This window comes from Myxine glutinosa, chromosome 8, assembly GCF_964187855.1.
Source record: "Myxine glutinosa chromosome 8, kmMyxGlut1.1, whole genome shotgun sequence".
Classification (NCBI taxonomy): domain Eukaryota; kingdom Metazoa; phylum Chordata; class Myxini; order Myxiniformes; family Myxinidae; genus Myxine; species Myxine glutinosa.
The window spans coordinates 34265836-34285962 of NC_136268.1; the positions used below are offsets into that span (position 1 = coordinate 34265836).

A 20127-nucleotide genomic window follows, 5' to 3' on the forward strand; every position below is an offset into this window, starting at 1 on the left:
GAAATTGGTAATGTTATCTAAAAAGACGATGTAATTAACAATTTTATTGTAACTCCCCCCCCCCCCCCCACCCACCCCACCTCACTTCACTTCCAGCAGGGGCCAGTAACGACATGCCACGTGTACAAACAACAGATGCAAGTTGTAATAAACAAATAAGTTTTAACATTTTGATTTTATTTGCATTTGCAACTGAAGTACCTGTTCCTGTCACACTTTCCTCATTAACACTCCTCCCCCCCAGTGAAACTGAGGCGAGAGCCTGACAGATTTATTTAATGTGGTCATGGTGCAACACAGGCTTGATGGGCCAGATGGCCTCCTCCTGCATCAACAGTCCTTGTTAAAGGGGAACACAAATGCAATTTTTTTCTGAACACCATTGGAAATCATTAAACAGTCCAATTTGAAGGGTGTTTTTTTTTTTTTTTCCCCTTGCAAAATCGAAGATTTTTCAAGTATATTGGTCGGTTGCATTTGTTATTCTGTCTGTCTGTCACTCGGCTACAGGTCACAATTCTAAACCGATCGTCATGAAACTTCACCAAGTTGTAGAGGTCGTCACAATTGAGAAGCCCATTGATTTTGAGGTCAAAGGTCTTCTGGGGGTCATATTTTAAAAATCGCCATTTTTAATCCAATTGACTTGAAAGTTGAACAGCATTTGCATATTGCCTCAATAAATTGGGAAACCAACTATTTTTGAGATCAAAAGGTCAAAGGTCAAACCAAGGTCAAACTTCCAAAATCTATTTTCATCCAATTTACTTGAAAATTTGAAAATTGGGGGAATTGTGGATCCGTATCATTTGTGGGAGGGGGGAGAGGAGGTCGTTTGCCATGTGCGAGCAAATCAGATGAAGGTGGTGTTCATGAAGATCGCAGTGTTGTTAGTGCAGATGAAAATGCCAGTCGAATATTCACTACAGATTGGTAGGTTTGTTCTTCCGTTCAATCGACAGTTTACCAGGGATTTCATATAAATTGATTGATAAAATCAGTTATATTTAACTCCAGAAGAAATACGGCATGGACACGACGCAGATCAGACTCAAAACCTACACTGCCCAGGCACATGGTTGATGGGGGTTTGTGGAGGGGGAAAGGTGAAGGTATGGGATTGGTAGTGGGTATGTGGGGGTGATGGTCGAAGGGGGATGGAGGAGGAGGGTTTGGCATGGTGTAAGATAACTGCCTTATTCTCGTCAGGCCTACACTGTGGGGTACTCTCGCGAGATCTCACATGATCCCACACGAGTCACAAGAGCATTTATATTATCTATCTATAATTCCAGTAATCTCTGTGTGTGTGTGTGTGTGTATGTGTGTATGTCTGTGTGTTTGTCTGTGACCGCTGTTTCTCGACAACCACGGGTCCGATATACTTGAAACTTGCCAGGTATATTGCTGGGGACCCGAGGATGTGCCTTTTCAAGGTTTCATATTAATCGGACAAGTAGTTACCGAGCTATGTCCAAAAAACGATTCAACCAATCAGAGAGCAGCGAGTTATCACGTGTGCCGAACGTGGCGAACAGACTCTGCCTCGGACGGCACATTTGAGAGCGTATTCATTTATTTCACGTTGGCAAACTATGTTGCCGCTATGTTGGCGTTAAACTATGTTTTAAAACTAATTAAAACTAATTTGCGATTCTTTCGCTTTCCTGCGCGTTTGTGCACACTATGGCGATTTCTTTACCAAACTCCGCAAGCCGTTCGCTTTGGACCAAACCATTTCATGTAAATAGAGGGGGGGGATATAATTTTAGATATAGATATAGTACGGGCATGCCCTAGTTTCACAAAATGCGAAACAGGAACAGCATTACATTACATCTCCTCTCTTTCAGAATTTAAATCAATTTAACAATCAAGTTTGTCCTGATGTTTGTGTAGGATGGTGGTGGGTATTGTAGAGGTGATAGTTGATGGGGTATTGTGGGGGGTGAAGGAGGGGAGCAGGGAGAGGGGAGGAGGGGGGGCAGGGCTTTTGAGCTCTTCAGATGCATAGAGCAAGGTAGCGGCGATGTTAGCCAGTACATCTAGGGAGGTGAGATTAGTCGCCGGCAGGCCAACACAGGCGTTTGCTTCACTCAAGCCGCCCGTTTCCATATTCTGGTAGCTTGGTAGAGATGGTGTTAGTTTCAAGAAACGGTTGTTTCTTCCACTTAAATCATGGTGGATAACCACAAGATCTAGACATCTCTGCTGTTTCATAACAGTTCTCGGTAAAATGTTCCGAGCACAAAAGCGATCATTTTGTAGGCCAGAGCCACATTCGGGTATTTTGGTAAAAACCTCGTAAAATTTCTGACAACCCTCGGGTCATTCGTCCATTGGTGCAGCATGAAACCATCGAAATTTGTATTACTACAACCACTGGTCATCACCAAATCCAGAAGGGAGGAACCCGGACACGCATCGACTTCCCGGACATGTTCCCACCCCGAACACGCGTTGGTTTTTTTCCCCGACCACCACTTGACCTTGACCTCGGAGGGGTACGTTGTATAGTGCATTCAGAAAGTATTCAGACCCCTTCACTTTTTTCACATTTTGTTATGTTGCAGCCTTATGCTGAAATCGTTTAAATTCATTTTTTCCCTCATCAATCTACACTCAATAACCCCATAATGACAAAGAGAAAACAGGATTTTAGAAAGTTTTGCAAATTTATTTAAAAGAAAAAATTTGAAATATCACATTTACATAAGTATTCATACCCTTTGCCATGACACTTGAAATTTAGCTCAGGTGCCTCCCATTTCTCTTGATCATCTTTGAGATGTATGCTGCATGTGTGAGAAGTGTTATGATTTATGGGAGCGAGACATGGGTAATGAACGTAGAGCAGCAACGAAGGTTGGAAAGGGTGGAAATGCGAATGGTTCGACGGATGTGCAGAGTATCGTTGAGAGAGAGGAAGACAAATGATGAATTGCGAAAGATGATGGGAATAGAGCCTGTGATCGATGCTGTGAAGAGGAACAGGTTGAGATGGTTTGGTCATGTGTTGAGGAAGGATGAAAGTGACTGGTTGAGAAGAGTGATGGAAATGAATGTAGAAGGAAGTAGAAGACGGGGAAGACCGAGAAAGACTTGGCTAAAGATGGTGGAAGAAGAAATGCGGGCAAGGGGGTTAACAAGGAGAGATGCAGAAAATAGGGCAAAATGGAGAAGATTGTCATGGGGACCGCAAGGCTAACCCCCACTCTAGCAGGGAAAATGGCCTTTAAAATGCATGTTGTTGTTGTTGTTGTATCTTTGAGATGTTTCTCCACCTTGATAGGAGTCCACCTGTGGTAAATTCAATTGATTGGACATGATTTGGAAAGGCACACACCTGTCTATTTAAGGTCTCACAGCTGACAATGCATATCAGAGCAAAAACCAAGCCATGAGGTCGAAGGAACTGCCTGCAGAGCTCAGAGACAGGATTGTGTCGAGGCACAGATCTGGGGAAGCATACAAAAAAAATCCCTGCTGCATTGAAGGTTCCCAAGAGCACAGTGGCATCCATAATTCTTAAATGGAAGAAGTTTGGAACAACCAGGACTCTTCCGAGAGCTGGCCGCCCAGCCAAACTGAGCAATCGGGGGAGAAGGGCCTTGGTAAGAGGTGACCAAGAACCCGATGGTCACTCTGGCTGAGCTCCAGAGATCCTGTGTAGAGATGGGAGAAACTTCCAGAAGGACAACCATCACTGCAACACTCCACCGATCTGGGCTTTATGGCAGAGTGGCCAGACGGAAGCCAAACAGTTCAATCTTGGTTTCATCAGACCACAGAATCTTGTTTCTCACAGTCTGAGAGTCCTTTAGGTGCTTTTTTGCAAACTCCAAGTGGGCTTTCATGTGTCTTTCACTGAGGAGAGGCTTCAATCAATGCCTTCAATGCAGCAGAGATTTCTTTTTGTATGCTTTCCCAGATCTGTGCCTTGACACAATCCTGTCTCTGAGCTCTGCAGACAGTTCCTTCGACCTCATGGCTTGGTTTTTGCTCTGATATGCATCGTCAGCTGTGAGACCTTATATAGACAGGTGTGTGCCTTTCCAAATCATGTCCAATCAATTGATTTTACCACAGGTTGACTCCAATCAAGGTGTAGAAACATCTCAAAGATGATTAAGAGAAATGGGAGGCACCTGCGCTGAATTTCAAGTGTCATAGCAAAGGGTATGAATACTTATGTCAGTGATATTTCAGTTTTTTCTTTTCAATAAATTTGTAAAACTTTCTAAACTCCTGGTTTCTCTTTGTCGTTATGGGGTATTGAGTGTAGATTGATGAGGGAAAAAATGAATTTAAACGATTTCAGCATAAGGCTGCAACATAACAAAATGTGAAAAAAGTGAAGGGGGTCTGAATACTTTCTGAATGCACTGTAGATTAAATGTAAATGCACCTTTTACTCGAAGCTATCAAGAAAGCAAGTTAGTTTTTATTGGACAAACGAATGTCTATTATTGGGTCGTGGCCCTAAAATTAGGTCAACGTCAAAAAAAAAAAACCACTTATCTTCTGTTCACATTATTGATGCAAAATTTCAGCTTTCATTTCTAGCCCAGCACCCTCTCAGCTTCCCTCACACACTATCATTTTCAAATTTCTACAACACCCTACCAGCAGCTCCTCCTCCCATGACCCCAACTGTGTGAACCTCTAACATCCAAGGCCTCTGCTCCAACCTGGCAGATCTGTCTATCCAGGCCACTGCTGATACACCGGACATCATTAGTCTAACACAATCCTTCCTCCCTCCGGACGTCCCTGACACCTTCGTTTCTCTCAATGGCTATTGTCTCCTCTGGTTTGACAGGCCTGAACCCTGTCCCAATGCAGTATTAGCAGCGGATTCTCACTGTACACCAAGAATAACATTTCTCACTCTCCGTGTACTGCACTTACACCTCCCAAACCACAGGAGGACCTGGCTGCGACTAGCCCTCTGCTCCCACCTCATGTTTGTCTGTATTGTACCGACCTCACAACAGTGACGACTCCATCTACATCTCTGGCTGGGTGTTGATACCTCTCTCACCAGCCATGGCACTTCTACAAAGAATTTCAGTGACTCCATGGGGCTTTATTTTTTGTCTGTAAGCGTTCCCACCTGGATTTCCCTCAAAGGCAATTCCTCCCTTCTGGATATGACGTTGACCAGTTTCACCACCATTGTATCTTGCTCGTCCTCGGCCCCAATTGGTTCATCTGATCATGTGCTTGTGAAGGTCAACATCCCTCTGGCCATTCTCAGAGAACAACCTCAGCGCCGGCGAGTCTGCCAGTTTCTTCAAGCAAACTGGTCGGGACTGCAACCAGCCATCACACTTCAGGGATTGGTTTTCCTAGATCTACCACCCGTGATATTAACTTAGCCTGGGAATTCGTCCATAGAAACCTGCTTTCTCATGCACAGATTAATCCCATCTCATCTTCAGTTATCTTACTCATCCTCCTGCCCTTGGTACACCGAATCATGTGGTGAGACAATTACCTTGAAATAACTTGCGTTCTCTTCCTGGAAGGCAAATCCGACCGTAGGAAACCTCAGATCATTCCAAAAAGCCTACGAGTGTGTGTCTACTCTCAGAAGAACCATAAAACAACATCTGTCCAACCTCCTGATTGGATTCTAAAACTTGTTGCCTTCCTCCAAAATATGGTGGCACCTTGTATGTGGAGTATGCTCCCCATCTATCCCTTGCCTGTCCTCAAGCTACCTCTCTGCTGACTGTTTGTGGAAAGGCCGAATGAAGGGAAACCCACCCTGCCCCCAAAAAAGTTGATGTTGAGCAGGGGGTATGTGATCCGAAAGAAGGCAGACATTGACCGATTCCACGCAGCAATCGATGAGAAGTGGCCGTCAATACAGTTCACGCATGAAGTAGAGCAGGCTGGGTTTCTCACATTTCTGGACATACAACTATCCAGGGACCGGAAGGGCAAACTCCACTTGCAAGTGTATTGCAAGCCCACTCACACGGACATGGTAAAGGATGCGAGTGTGTGCGCACGTGCACACACGAGAATGCACGTATACATGCACTGCTTTAAAATTGTGTTCCAAACATCATGAGCCATCGGTTCAGATAGGAACACAAAGCAGGGAAACATTGGGCAAGGAACGTCCCCAACTCATTCAAAGCCGATCCTTATATGTCCTGGTGTTTAAGCTTATATTGGCAGGCAATGCATTAACAAACTTTCTTTAATCCATTTGATTGATCATGCTTCTCATGATTGTATTTCCTGTAAGCATTTTGGTAAAGGATCTCTGATCATCAATTTGGTTTCAGACCTGGTCACACTACTCTGGACATGCTGCTTCTGCTTTCTCAACAATGGATGGAGGTCCTCAATGCGAAACAGGAAATTAGAGCCATCTCCCTTGACATATCACGTGCCTTCGATATGGTCTGGCACCCCGCTCTGCTCACCAAACTCTCCTCCTTTGGTATCCATGGAAATCTCCACGCATGGCTGGCGGACTTCCTCTCTAGTCGTAGTCAACCTGTGGCCCTGAATGGATTTCTCTCATCTCCTCTTCCTGTTCAGGCTGGAGTTCCCCAACGCAGTGTTCTGGGCCCTGTGCTTTTTCTGGTCTTCATCAATGATCTAACTAGTGCTGTTAGCTAAATTCAAAATCCCGTCTCGGAACCGTCTCGATAAATTTTCAATTTTCATAACGGGATCTCGGATCGGCTCGGTTCCTGACAAAGTAAAAAAAAAAAAAAAAAAAAAAAAAAAAAAAAAAAAAAAAAATATATATATATATATATATATATATATATATATATATATATATATATATATATATATATATATATATATATATATATATATATATATATATATATATATATATATATATATATATATATATAAGGCTTCAAAAATAATGGAATTTCATTACAATATATAAACAACAATGAAAGAAATTCATATCTGATGTTGAGTACTTAAATTCCGACTTAGCTTCCATTTACCGGGATGAAATAAAATACACCGCCTACATGCAGATGATCGGCCACCGCTAACGCTAAGCGTTCAATATAGCGTGCTCACCGACCTGACGCACGTCCCACTACCCGTAAGTTTAGCAACCCATTCATCGTGAATCCCCGATGAAGCCTAATAACAATAACATGTATATCTTCCACGAAAGTTTTGTTGAATTATCTCACCGGGACCGGGTTATCTCATTACAGTTTGTATTGTCGTGTAATTTCTTGCTCGGAATGTCAGAGAGAGGGAGAAAATGTTTCTGCCCAGGCATATTCGAGTCCCGGTTGGAGTTTCATTATCATTTTGTGAGTTGTGATCGGGTGCCGTTGTAACACGGATGTTCCTCTGTTTCGCGCACGGAATCAGAGCAGGTGGGCGCTGATTCGCTCAGAGCGATCACGTGATGACGCTATGACGCTATGACGCTATGAAAAAAAAAAATCGCTCGCTTTGCCAAGGGGCTCGCTCCCCCCGCCCCCCCCCCCCGTTCCCCTCCCCTCCCCCGCCCGGCAATGCCGGGTACTTCTGCTAGTAAATTATAAAGCAGGCGGTGTAGTGATCACCCCCCCCCCCCTCCTTATTTTGACTCTGTGACTAAAGTAAACGTAATCAACTTATCAGGCCTAAAGTGGAGATAAGATAACCAAAATACTTTCGCATTCAAACCGTCAAACCAACCCCCCCCCCCCCCCCCCCCCGAGGCCCGAGTCCTTATCTTCACAATTGTTATCGCCATTATAGGCTTATAAATATGACTTAAGTTATGTACAGCAATGAAAAACGACAAACTGTAAACATCAAGTCATCAACACATTATGTGGGATTTGAAATAAATCTCAACCAACGTCAATTATTTGAAAGTACCAACTATTTACGAGTCGAATTATTTACGAAAAATGATGCTTGTGCAGAAGCAGAGTAATGAAAGCAAGGCTCAATAAATGCCTCTATTATGGAAAATATCTGCAAGAAGTTGGAATTTTAACCGGGATTTTTTTTACCGAGAAATTGCGTCAATCAATTTATCTCGGGACCGTCCCGAGACCGTCTTGAAAGCCGAAACCGCCGGGATTTCGTCCCGGTCTCGGCTCGGTTGACAGCCCTAGATCTAAGTGACTCTTGAAAATCCTCTCTATCTCTTTGCTGATGACTCTACTCTCTGTCGCTCCATTCCTCATCCCTCAGATCGGTAGTCTGCAGCCTCCTCACTCTCTGCAGACCTGGACAAAATCACAGACTGGGCAAACAAGTGGAGCATGTCTTTCAATCCTGACAAATCTCACGCTCTTACGATGTCTCTCCGAAAAGACCGACTGGACAATCCTCCCATCCACTTTCTGAATAATCCTCTCCAAGAAGTTCTGTCACTCAAGCTTTTGGGTCTCACTATCTGCCATGATCTTTCCTGGGAACAACAACAACAACATGCATTTTAAGGCCATGTTCCCTGCTAGAGCGGGGGTTAGCCTTGCGGTCCCCATGACAATCTTCTCCATTTTGCCCTATTTTCTGCATCTCTCCTTGTTAACCCCCTTACCCGCATTTCTTCTTCCACCACCTTTAGCCAAGTCTTTCTCGGTCTTCCCCGTCCTCTACTTCCTTCTACATTAACTTCCATCACTCTTCTCAACCAGTCACTTTCATCCTTCCTCAATACATGACCAAACCATCTCAACCTGTTCCTCTTCACAGCATCAATCACAGGCAATATTCCCATCATCTTTCGCAATTCATCATTTGTCTTCCTCTCTCTCAACGATACTCCGCACATCCATCGAACCATTCGCATTTCCACCCTTTCCAGCCTTCGTTGCTGCTCTACGTTCATTACCCATGTCTCGCTCCCATAAATCATAACACTTCTCACACATGCAGCATACACCTTTCCCTTCAGCTTCAGCGACACTCTCCTCCTCATCAGCACGCCACTCAGTTCCCAAAACTTCTTCCATGCACATCTCACTCGAGCAACCGTTGCCGAGTCTGATCCACCTTCTCCATTCAGCATGTCTCTGAGGTAGCAAAATGTTTTCACACCTTCCAGCTTCACGCCGTCTCCAAGATCCAACTCAACATTTCCTCCATCTGCAGCTCCCTCTGTGCACACCTTACATTTGAATGTAGCTGCCACACTGGTTAATGACCCTCTCAGACCACTACATTTTTGATGAACCCACTCAGCACACATTGTACATGGAATGGAGTTCACTCCGACACCCTTGCTGCACACAGCACACGGCCACTTCCCAGTTCTTTCCACCTCACCACATGCTTTACCACTTGCCATCACCTTTGTCTTTCCGATATTCACCTTCAGACCTTTTGTCTCCATACATTCCTTCCACTTGTTCATCTTTTCCTTCAGTCCATCCATACTTTCCGCAATCAACACCAGATCATCTGCATACAACAACTCCCACGGTAAACCCTCCTTTACGGTCTGAGCCAGCACCTCCATCACAGCTACAAATAGTAGTGGACTTAGTACCGACCCCTGATGCACTCCCACCTTCACCTCAAACTCACCACTGTTCCCGTCCTTCGTCCTTACAGCTGTGCGTGCTCTTTTGTACATTGCCATCACTACTCTGATCAACCATTCCTCCACTCCTAACTTCCTCAATGCCCATGTCAATACTTTCCGTGGAACCCTATCGAATGCTTTCTCCAGATCAACAAACCCAAAAAACAACTTCTTCCTCTTATCCATGTACTTCTCCTGCAACTGCCTCACAATGAAAAGCGCATCTGTCGTTCCTCTTCCTGGCATAAATCCTTCCTGGGAAAACCACATTTCAAATCTGGCCTCCAAAGCCAGTCGCCGACTGGGCATCCTCCATCGTGCGAAGTCCTTCCTTGGCACACCTGAGCTCCTCACCACATACAAGGCTTTCATCCGCAGCTCAATGGAATACTGCTCTCCCCTCTGGGCTGGTGTTCCTGCCTCACACCTAGCTCGTCTTCACGCTGTTGAAACCAAAGCGTTCAGAATCATTGGAATCTCCCGCGATGAAGCTAACTCCAAGGGCCTTTCACTCACTCACCGCAGGCAGGTTGGTGGTCTTTCCGTCTTCTACTGACTCCTCTCTGGCCTTGCCCCCCAGTTCTCTCTGGGCTCTGTCCCCCAAATATTCCTACAGATCGCACAAGATCTGCCTGCAACCCTCTTATGGTTAAACTGCCAAAATCAAGACTCTCTGCTCACCTTCACTCCTTCATTCCTCTTTTCTCCCGCCTCTGGAACAAACTCCCTCACTCTCTTCAATCCCACTCCACCCTCCACGTCTTTAAAACAACTGTTCACCACCATCTCTTATCTTCCCCCATCCAAAACCTTGATCTTTTCTACCCCCGCTAATTTCACACCAAATCCACTTTTTTGAAATACCAACTTCTGTCCTGGAAGTCCTTGGTGTCCTTGTGTTATACTAGGGCATGCCCGTACTATATATATATATCTAAAATTATATCCCCCCCCTCTATTTACATGAAATGCTTTGGTCCAAAGCGAACGGCTTGCGAGTACGGTGACAATCCCCCCCCTCTATTTACATGAAATGGTTTGGTCCAAAGCGAACGGCTTGCGGAGTTTGGTAAAGAAATCGCCATAGCGTGCACAAACGCGCAAGAAAGCGAAAGAATCGCAAATTAGTTTTAATTAGTTTTAAAACATAGTTTAACGGCAACATAGTTTGCCAACGTGAAATAAATGAATACGCTCTCAAATGTGCCGTCCGAGGCAGAGTCTGTTCGCCACGTTCGGCACACGTGATAGCTCGCTGCTCTCTGATTGGTTGAATCGTTTTTTGGACATAGCTCGGTAACTACTTCTCCGATTAATATGAAACCTTGAAAAGGCACATCCTCGGGTCCCCAGCAATATACCTGGGAAGTTTAAAGTATATCGGACCCGTGGTTGTCGAGAAACAGCGGTCACAGACATACAGAGATTACTGGAATTATAGATAGATACTTCTACCACCCCCCCCCCCCCCGCCCCCTTTCCCACGCCTCCTCCCCCCCAAGCCCTCTCCCTCCCACACATCTCCCTGCTCTCAAACGTTGTGTTTGTGTGCTTCCCCTTCTCTCCCCATCTTGTCTTCCGCTCCCTCTTTTTATATATTTTGTTTGTCTGTTTGATTTGTTTGTGAAATAAATGTTAGCTCTTTCACAAGCCTCGACTCTGTATCCAAAAAAAAAAAAAAAAAAAAAAAAAAAAAAGGACATGAAAATTTTGGCTTGAATCGCAATTATGATTATTCTCGGTGTATGCACAGGAATGAATCAGGAAAAAAAAAAAAGGACACTATCCACACATCTCTCCAGATGGTGTATATTCTGGTGAAGTGAATGAAGCAACACTTTCCAGATGGTGTTACTACAAAATGTCAGCTTTTACATGATATGAACACTTATGCTCGCTCAGTCTGAAATATATACTGCCCATTAATTTTGACTAGATTCACATGGCTCGACTCAATGGAAGGGGAGGAAAACAGGTAGCAGATAAGCTGTGGTTATTTAGCCTCACCAGCATTTCGGTTTTTCCGTGGCAACTTGGCAGCTTGGATAAGAATCAAGTCATGGAAGTATTTCCTTCGTTCTGCTTCACTAGGCCTCAATATTGTCGCTACCTCTCCAAACTGGGATCTGAAAAGTTTTTGCACCTGGAACACAGAATGTCAAAATTGATTCACAAAGAAAAACAAACTAAATAAAAAACTAGAACTGCACTCTTCAACGTCACGACGTTGACCTATATGCCTTTGCCCACATTATTACATCATTAGTCGTACTTGTACCAAGCTTGTTTTAAATGTCTGCAGCTATTCTCAAGTATCACATTTTTACTTGGCATGATCTCTGACCTTTTATGCTGAAATCCAAACACGTCATCTTTTCATCATAATATATAGTCGTACCAAGTTTGGACAAAGTCCCATCACTGGTTCACAAGTTAGCGCAGTAACAGAAGTTTGACCTAACGGGTTCTCTGACTTGGACCTCTTGACCCCATAATGCAATTCATTTATCCTATTATACAAAGTTGTATCAACTTTGACTTTGTTCTCTTCCATTATCAAGTTATCATGGTCACAAAAACCTATTACAGAAACTGACCTTTGACCTCGACGGAGAAATTCTAACCAGCTCATCTTTGCATCATAATACACTGTACATCAAAATAAACATCACTTTCATTTTTTGAAATGTGCAGCTTTACAAACACGTTTCTTCAATTGTAATGGCTGATTATGTAAGGGGAACTTCACTTCAATCACCTGGTTGATCAACAATGGCATGCTTGAGTGGTTCTGCATAGGGATATTTCCCTTTAAATAATGACCCTCTTAATGAAATCCTTCAGTTCTCGTGGTTAGACATTCATTTACTGTTGTCTATAGTCACTCCAGAGGCTTCTGACAGGGAGAACAACAAGAAAATTCAGATGCCACGCCTGACATCTGAACAACATTTAAGGGCAATTGGGATGCTTTAGGCTGGTGTAAGCCAGCGAACAATAATTGCCCAACGTCTTGGTTGCTCACAGCCTGCAATTTCCAACCTGGCCAGGCATTATGGTGAAATTGGAACTGTGAATGATGGTCCACAAAGAGGAAGACCACGGGTAACCACCCCAAACCAAGACTGCTGGATTGTGCTGCAGCATCTTCGTGATCGATTGTGCTGCAGCATCTTCGTGATCGTTTCCGCCCTGCGACGCACGCAGCTGCATTGACAAAAGGTCGCCACAACAACCGCATCAGTGTCTCCACTGTGTGGAGGCGCTTGAGAAGTCGGGGCCTGGTGGTAAGCCGTCCTTGCAGAGGTCCAGTGTTGAACATCGTGCATCGGTGGAACAGACTAAGATGGGGTCTGCAGCATCGCCGTTGGACACAGCAACAGTGGAGTGCAGTCTTGTTCAGCGACGAGTCCAGGTTTTCCCTCCATGCTGCTGATGGGTACCAACGGGTATGGCGCAGAGGTGGGGAAAGGTATGCATAATGCTGTATTCGCCAGATCAATCGTTGAGGAGGACCCAGTATGATGGTATGGGTCAGCATTTCCACCCGTTTCAGGACACTTCTGGTCGTCATCGAAGGCAATCTCACTAGTCAGCATTATGTCAATGAAGTTTTGAGACCTCATCTGCTGCCATTTCTCCAGGCTCATCCTGACATCGCAGTTTTCCAGCAGGACAACACTCGACCCCATGCTGCTCGCCTGACTACCAACTTCCTCCAGGAACAAGGTGTTGAAGTGATGCCTTGGATGCCTTATTCCCCTGACCTCAATCCCATTGAGCATTTATGGGATGATCTTGGTCGACGTCTTGCAGAGGAGATCAACAACAACAACAACATGCATTTTAAAGGCCATTTTCCCTGCTAGAGCAGGGGTTAGCCTTGCGGTCCCCATGACAATCTTCTCCATTTTGCCCTATTTTCTGCATCTCTCCTTGTTAACCCCCATGCCCGCATTTCTTCTTCCACCATCTTTAGCCAAGTCTTTCTCGGTCTTCCCCGTCTTCTACTTCCTTCTACATTCATTTCCATCACTCTTCTCAACCAGTCACTTTCATCCTTCCTCAACACATGACCAAACCATCTCAACCTGTTCCTCTTCACAGCATCAATCACAGGCTCTATTCCCATCATCTTTCGCAATTCATCATTTGTCTTCCTCTCTCTCAACGATACTCCGTACATCCGTCGAACCATTCGCATTTCCACCCTTTCCAACCTTCGTTGCTGCTCTACGTTCATTACCCATGTCTCGCTCCCATAAATCATAACACTTCTCACACATGCAGCATACACCTTTCCCTTCAGCTTCAACGACACTCCCCTCATCATCAGCACGCCACTCAATTCCCGAAACTTATTCCATGCACATCTCACTCGAGCAACCGTTGCCGAGTCTGATCCACCTTCTCCATTCAGCATGTCTCCGAGGTAGCAAAATGTTTTCACACCTTCCAGCTTCACGCCGTCTCCAAGATCCAACTCAACATTTCCTCCATCTGCAGCTCCCTCTGTGCACACCTTACATTTGAATGTAGCTGCCACACTGGTTAATGACCCTCTCAGACCACTACATTTTTGATGAACCCACTCAGCGCACATTGTACACTGAATGGAGTTCACTCCGACACCCTTCCTACACACAGCACAGGGCCACTTCCCAGTTCTTTCCACCTCACCACATGCTTTACCACTTGCCATCACCTTCGTCTTTCCGATATTCACCTTCAGACCTTTTGTCTCCATACATTCCTTCCACGTGTTCATCTTTTCCTTCAGTCCATCCATACTTTCCGCAATCAACACCAGATCATCTGCATACAACTCCCACGGTAAACCCTCCTTTACGTTCTGAGCACCTTCATCACAGCTACAAATAGTAGTGGACTTAGTACCGACCCCTGATGCACTCCCACCTTCACCTCAAACTCACCACTGTTCCCGTCCTTCGTCCTTACAGCTGTGCGCGCTCTTTTGTACATTGCCATCACTACTCTGATCAACCATTCCTCCACTCCTAACTTCCTCAATGCCCATGTCAATACTTTGCGTGGAACCCGATCGAATGCTTTCTCCAGATCAACAAACCCAAGAAACAACTTCTTCCTCTTCTCCATGTACTTCTCCTGCAACTGCCTCACAATGAAAAGCGCATCTGTCGTTCCTCTTCCTGGCATGAATCCAAACTGCATTTCGTCGATCTTCACTTTCTTCCTTATCCTCCTCTCCAACACCCTTTCCAATACCTTCATTCCATGCTCCAATAACTTTATCGCTCGGTACGAGCCACACTCCAGAGGGTCACCTTTCCCCTTGTATAGAGGGACGAGGGTACTCAGTTCCCAATCCACTGGAATGCGGCCTTCTTTCACCACCAGATTACAGATCTCTGTCATTCTCTTCACACCCCAACTTCCTGCTGCCTTCAACATATCTCCCACAACTCCCGTCGGCCCTCCCGCTTTTCTACCCTTCATTGCTTTTATCGCTTCCTCAACTTCCTTCTCAGTTATCTTCTCTGCCGGTCCTAAAACTGGGTTACTCTCTATGTTGCCATCCCATTCATTCTCTGTATTCTGATCAGAATCAATCAAATCAAACAGATCAGATCAATCAGATCAGATTGATCAATCAATCAGATCAGATCAAACCTCAATTGCAGAGGAGATCAACGGCTGTCAATCGGCAAATGCTCATTCAAGGCTTGCAGGAGGAGTTGGACAGACTTCCCCAGGACCACATCAGACACCTGGTACAGAGCATGCGCCGGAGGTGTACAGCCTGCATAACAGCTCAAGGAGGACACACATGATATTGAGGACTGCTGTCATTCTGTCCTTGACTGTTAGGAGTGTTGTATCCATTCCTGTGTCATTTTGTTTTGACTGTATTCAGGTGCGTGCCTTTGTGTTGCAGTGCTGTGACTTTTGTTGCACCACCCCTTGTGATGTTTATGCTTTTTGCTTTTTTGTGATTGAGGAAACCTCTTGTTTATTGACATGTGTTTAGTAAAGATAGCTGCACTTACCTCTGTGTTCAAATATTTTTCATTTTTGCGTGGAGGATTTCAATGAGTGTCCTTCAAAAGATTTGATAAGTTTCTTTTGATGTTGAGATTATATAATTATGCCCAATTTGGCCAAAATCCCATCACTGGTTCACAAGTTAGCTTGGTAACAGAATTTTTATCTAACAGGAACTCTGACCTTTGCCCTCTTCACCAACAAATCCAATCAGTTCATCTTTGCATCATAATATACAATTATACCAAGTTTGGTGAAAATCCCATGACTGGCACACAGGTTAACTCGGTAACAGAATTTTTACCTAACAGGATGTCTGACCTTTGACCTCTCGACTCCAAAATAAAATCATCACAATTGCATCGCAATACATAATTGTACCATCTTCGGTCAAAACACCTTCAGCTGTTCTCAAGTTATCGCAGTAACAGGATTTTTACCCAACATGACCTCTGTCCTTTGACCTTGTGACCCAAAAATCTAATCAGTTCATATCGACCTCATTATACATACCTGCACAAAGTTTGACATGGATCCCTTCAGCCATTCTCAAATTCACAAGTTACTTGAGAATCGCTGTAATGGCTGTAGCAAAAACCTATCTTGGACGGACAGACAAACCGAAAACATGCCTCCGGCGACTTCGTCGGCAGAGGCATAAATAAATAATAAAAATAAAAATAATAATAATAATAATAATAGTAACAATAATAAAAGAGGGAGAATTTATTTGCAATATATGTCCCCTACTGGTTACAATGAATGCTTTTGTTCCAAGCACTCAGCAATTGCTACAGAATAAGCTGCAGTTTCTGCAACTTATCATAATATAGCCATGTACCAAGTTTCAGGTTAATACGTTAATACGAGTGGTTATTACCAGAAAAAACAAAAATTCTGGAAAACCACATTTGGGAGACAGACAGACAGACAGCAAACCTATAGTCCCCTCCGGTGAACCTATTATGGTACCAATAACCATGAGAGGCAAACATGCTATTCCAACAAACTTTACTCTATCTGCACAACTTACTTCAGCCGGCAGTGTACGGTATGGACAGTCAGCAGTGGCCAGGAGGAGAATTGGCATAGAGGGCGGAATTTCCTGCAAAAGTGTAATAAAGGTGGCACGTGTTGTCTCGGGCACAGCCTCCCACCAAGCACCAATGTGCGGCATGTAAATCATGCTCGGAACAGCACGACGGCATTCACGGAACAGCTGTTAAGGAGAGCACATGCAGAAGAAATGTTTTGGGGGGGGGGGGGTAGAGGGGTGCCGGAGTAGAGGTTGGGGGGGGGGGGGTGGGGTGGAAGAGTAGAAAATATGAAATAAACTGAAATTACAAGGTTTGTAACAATATGCGCATGCTTTATCTTTTATACCAATTTTATCCTTGGTCTCATGTATGATTAAGAGAAACTCCTGAAATGTATGAAACTCATGTATGAAAGAGAGAAAAGTAAGTTGTATTTTTAGCTCTTTCACGAGCCTCGATCTTGAACACAAACAAGGAAAACATAAAATAAAAAAAAGAGAAAAAAAAGAAAGAATGTGGGTGGAAAGGGGATGGGGAAATGGGGAAATGTATATTATATGGTGCCATGGCTAATAGTGCCTGTGCCTGCAGCAGGGGGTCAGTATGTAAACCACTGACTGGCATGTATACAGGTGAAAATCGTAAGTCAATCCTCCCCCTTCCCCTCCTCCCCCCATTATCCCAGGGATTTTTCACCTAAAATTTCAGGTCAGGAAGACAAATGGCAGCAGATATCTTCCCTGGGGTGTGGAGTGAAACACTTAATTTAATTAAGGAAGAGATATCATCGATAAACTTGCCCTGTGAATCAAAGATCGAGACAGGCAAAGTGATGAACAGCATGTTGTAGTGCTACACAACGCTTGCTGGTGCTGAGGAAATCATCCAGATCCATGAGGTTTACATTCCATCAGCGAAGAGCTGGCTGCTCTGCTTCACCACAATCTATCATTCCTCCTCTTCTCCTTATTCTCCACAAAGATTATTTTACAAAATTGTCTGTCAGCTAAATGCTTGGTCCACCAACCCTCCTCCCACACGTACAGCACAACCTTTCTCCATGCCTCCAATAATACAACTATGTCCCAGGATAGTCAACCCAACCTACAATTTCAGAATCAGAGCAACGCTCCATCACTGCAAATGACTAGATGAAGGGTCAAGATAAAAATCACACGGTAAACATTGCTTCGCGGGATGCTTTGCAGGATGCTTCGCTTGATATCCCGGCATTTACACAGTGAATAGCTTTGCATGATGTGATATGCGGCCGTTCAAACGCTAAACATTTAGTCTAGTAGGAAGAGGGGGGTATCATGCACCCCCCGGAAATATACTTCTAATCAGTGTTTCTAGATTGGAAAAATTGTGTAGAAAATGATGAGCTTTGTTAAAAAGTTGTCAAAATGTCCGACGTATCATTTTTATGCAAATTAGTGCCGCCATTATCGAAAAATCTAGTTTCACTATATCTCAGGCAATATTGCAGATAACTGAACAAATAAGGTGTCTAGACCCATGTTTTGAGGGTCAAAGATCATAATAAAACTATTCTTAAAGTGATCACATGTGTCTGTGTCATGCTAGTATGCAAATTAGTGCCACCATTACAAAATAATCACCTTTTTACCAATTAAGAGACTCCAATATTGCAGATAACTGAACAAATAAGGTGTCTAGACAGATGTTGTGTTTTTAACCAATGTTTATTTATTTTGTAGTACAAGGGTCAAACATCATAATAGAACTCTTCTCTTTCCCATTCCAGATAAACAGTCAGGTAAATGCTTCTCCACTATGAATCACTCATCATCGTTTTCAATGAAATCGTCAGAGTCCAACTCGTCCTCTCCTTCCTCGTCCTCCTCCTCTTCCTGTTCACGCTCTCCGGTGTCCAGGAGATCAACTAGCGAGGTTGGTAGGACAGGACCGCAGGACCATACTGGTTTCAACACTCCTTCATCAGTCCTCATCCATCCTTGCCCCTCATCATAGGGTTTTGGCTTTTCCAGAATAGCTTCATCAGCTCGCTTGTACAAGGCGACACGGTGGTTCACACGTTGGACGTGCAGCTTCAGAGCAGAGTGGCATGGAGGAAGTCGAGCCAGGTCGACCTTAGACTTGGAAGTGAGTTTCTTGTCTTCCTCAACCATTTTGCGTAGCAACTTGGCACGGACGACGTAAACTGAAGACTCACGACTCTGTCCATACATCAGACAGGTGAATTGCTCCAACTGCCTCAGCACCTCAGGCTTGAGAGTCCAGTAGTCACCGAGTTGACTAAACGCCTTGTGAAACCTGGGGTTCTTCTCCAGCTTTTTCAAGGGCCCCACACCTTCCCCTTCCCTTTGAAGGCACTGGTACAGTCTTCTCCGCTGAACACATAGAACCCAAGAAGAGTGGCGCAGTAGTCTTCTCCCAGGGATTCTGCAAGCTCAGAGAGGTTGAGAAGTTGTCGACGTTTCCCTGACCCCATATCCAGGTATACAGTCAGCTTGATGGCATGAGCATGGTAGAGAAGAATCATGAAGATATCTGTGTCAGGTGTTCTGACCACAGCATTCTTGTATCCGAGGGCAGCAGCATGATGGAGGTACAGTACCACCCTTGTATCAGTCTCTCCTGGTTGCTGTAGATTTTGGGGAGCTCACGCACCTTAACCTGAAACACAAAGGGGCATTGCATTGCACTTCAGTCACAACCCATTCTAGATCTAGACAAAAATCACAGATAATCACTTATAATTTACCAATTTTACCAATATTTAAATATAAGACTGAAAGAAAAAATCGCATCACCAATCACCAAAATTTTATACTATTATTCACCAATCACAAAGAAGCACTTTGGCAATATTATTTAAGTTAATCCTGGTAATAATAATTAATAATAATATGGGTTTTCAATTTACCTTGCCATTTGATGAGACAAGTTGATGGGCTCTCCCCTCCACGATCAGCACTGACATCTCTGTCCTCTCCAGCTTTGAAGCTGCCTGTTGATCACTCCATACTCGCAGCAGGAGCTGGCAGATCTGCTTCTGACACTGCATACGCTTGATCACTCCATACGCTTCATCTTTTCAGTCTCCATGTCTTCCTTGCCAGCCATAACCATGCTGAGGAACTGGACAAGGTCTGGGGGTAGGAGATTTTCAGGAGTGAGCTCCACATGTCATCAGCTGTTGGTGGCCAGGGTTGGTCTTTGGACTCTTTGAAAGCCTGTAGAATATTCTGACGAAGTAGGAGAGCAACATTTTGGTACTTATCTGTGCTTCCGAGAGTGTAAGCTCGTGCAAGAGCATTGGAAACGGTGATATTTGAACTGTACACAAGCCAGAAAGAAATGGCATCAGCTTTGTCATGATCAACCTTCATGAAGTGGATATGCTCCTTGATTGGGTCATTCTGTAGGCGTTTCAGTAGTTTCTCGGAGCGATAATTTGAGATTTCGTACCCATTCGATTTAAGTTCTTCGATATAGAGCAAGCGCAAGGAAGATAGCTGTAGGACCTCATTTTGTTGGACGACC

General features: G+C 44.3%; 1 protein-coding gene across 10 annotated transcripts in view; it reads right to left on the reverse strand.

The window, feature by feature from the left end:
- The window catches only part of LOC137432409 (ATPase family AAA domain-containing protein 2), a 155564-nt gene that overhangs the window by 44899 nt on the left and 90538 nt on the right, over nt 1-20127 (reverse strand). For all 10 annotated transcript variants that reach the window (XM_068124315.2, XM_068124313.2, XM_068124320.2 and 7 more), the window contains 2 exons: nt 16593-16778; nt 11543-11678 (listed from right to left, as the gene is read on the reverse strand). In XM_068124315.2, the coding sequence (XP_067980416.2) occupies nt 11543-11678; nt 16593-16778 (322 nt within the window). The remainder of the gene's footprint in view (nt 1-11542; nt 11679-16592; nt 16779-20127) is intronic.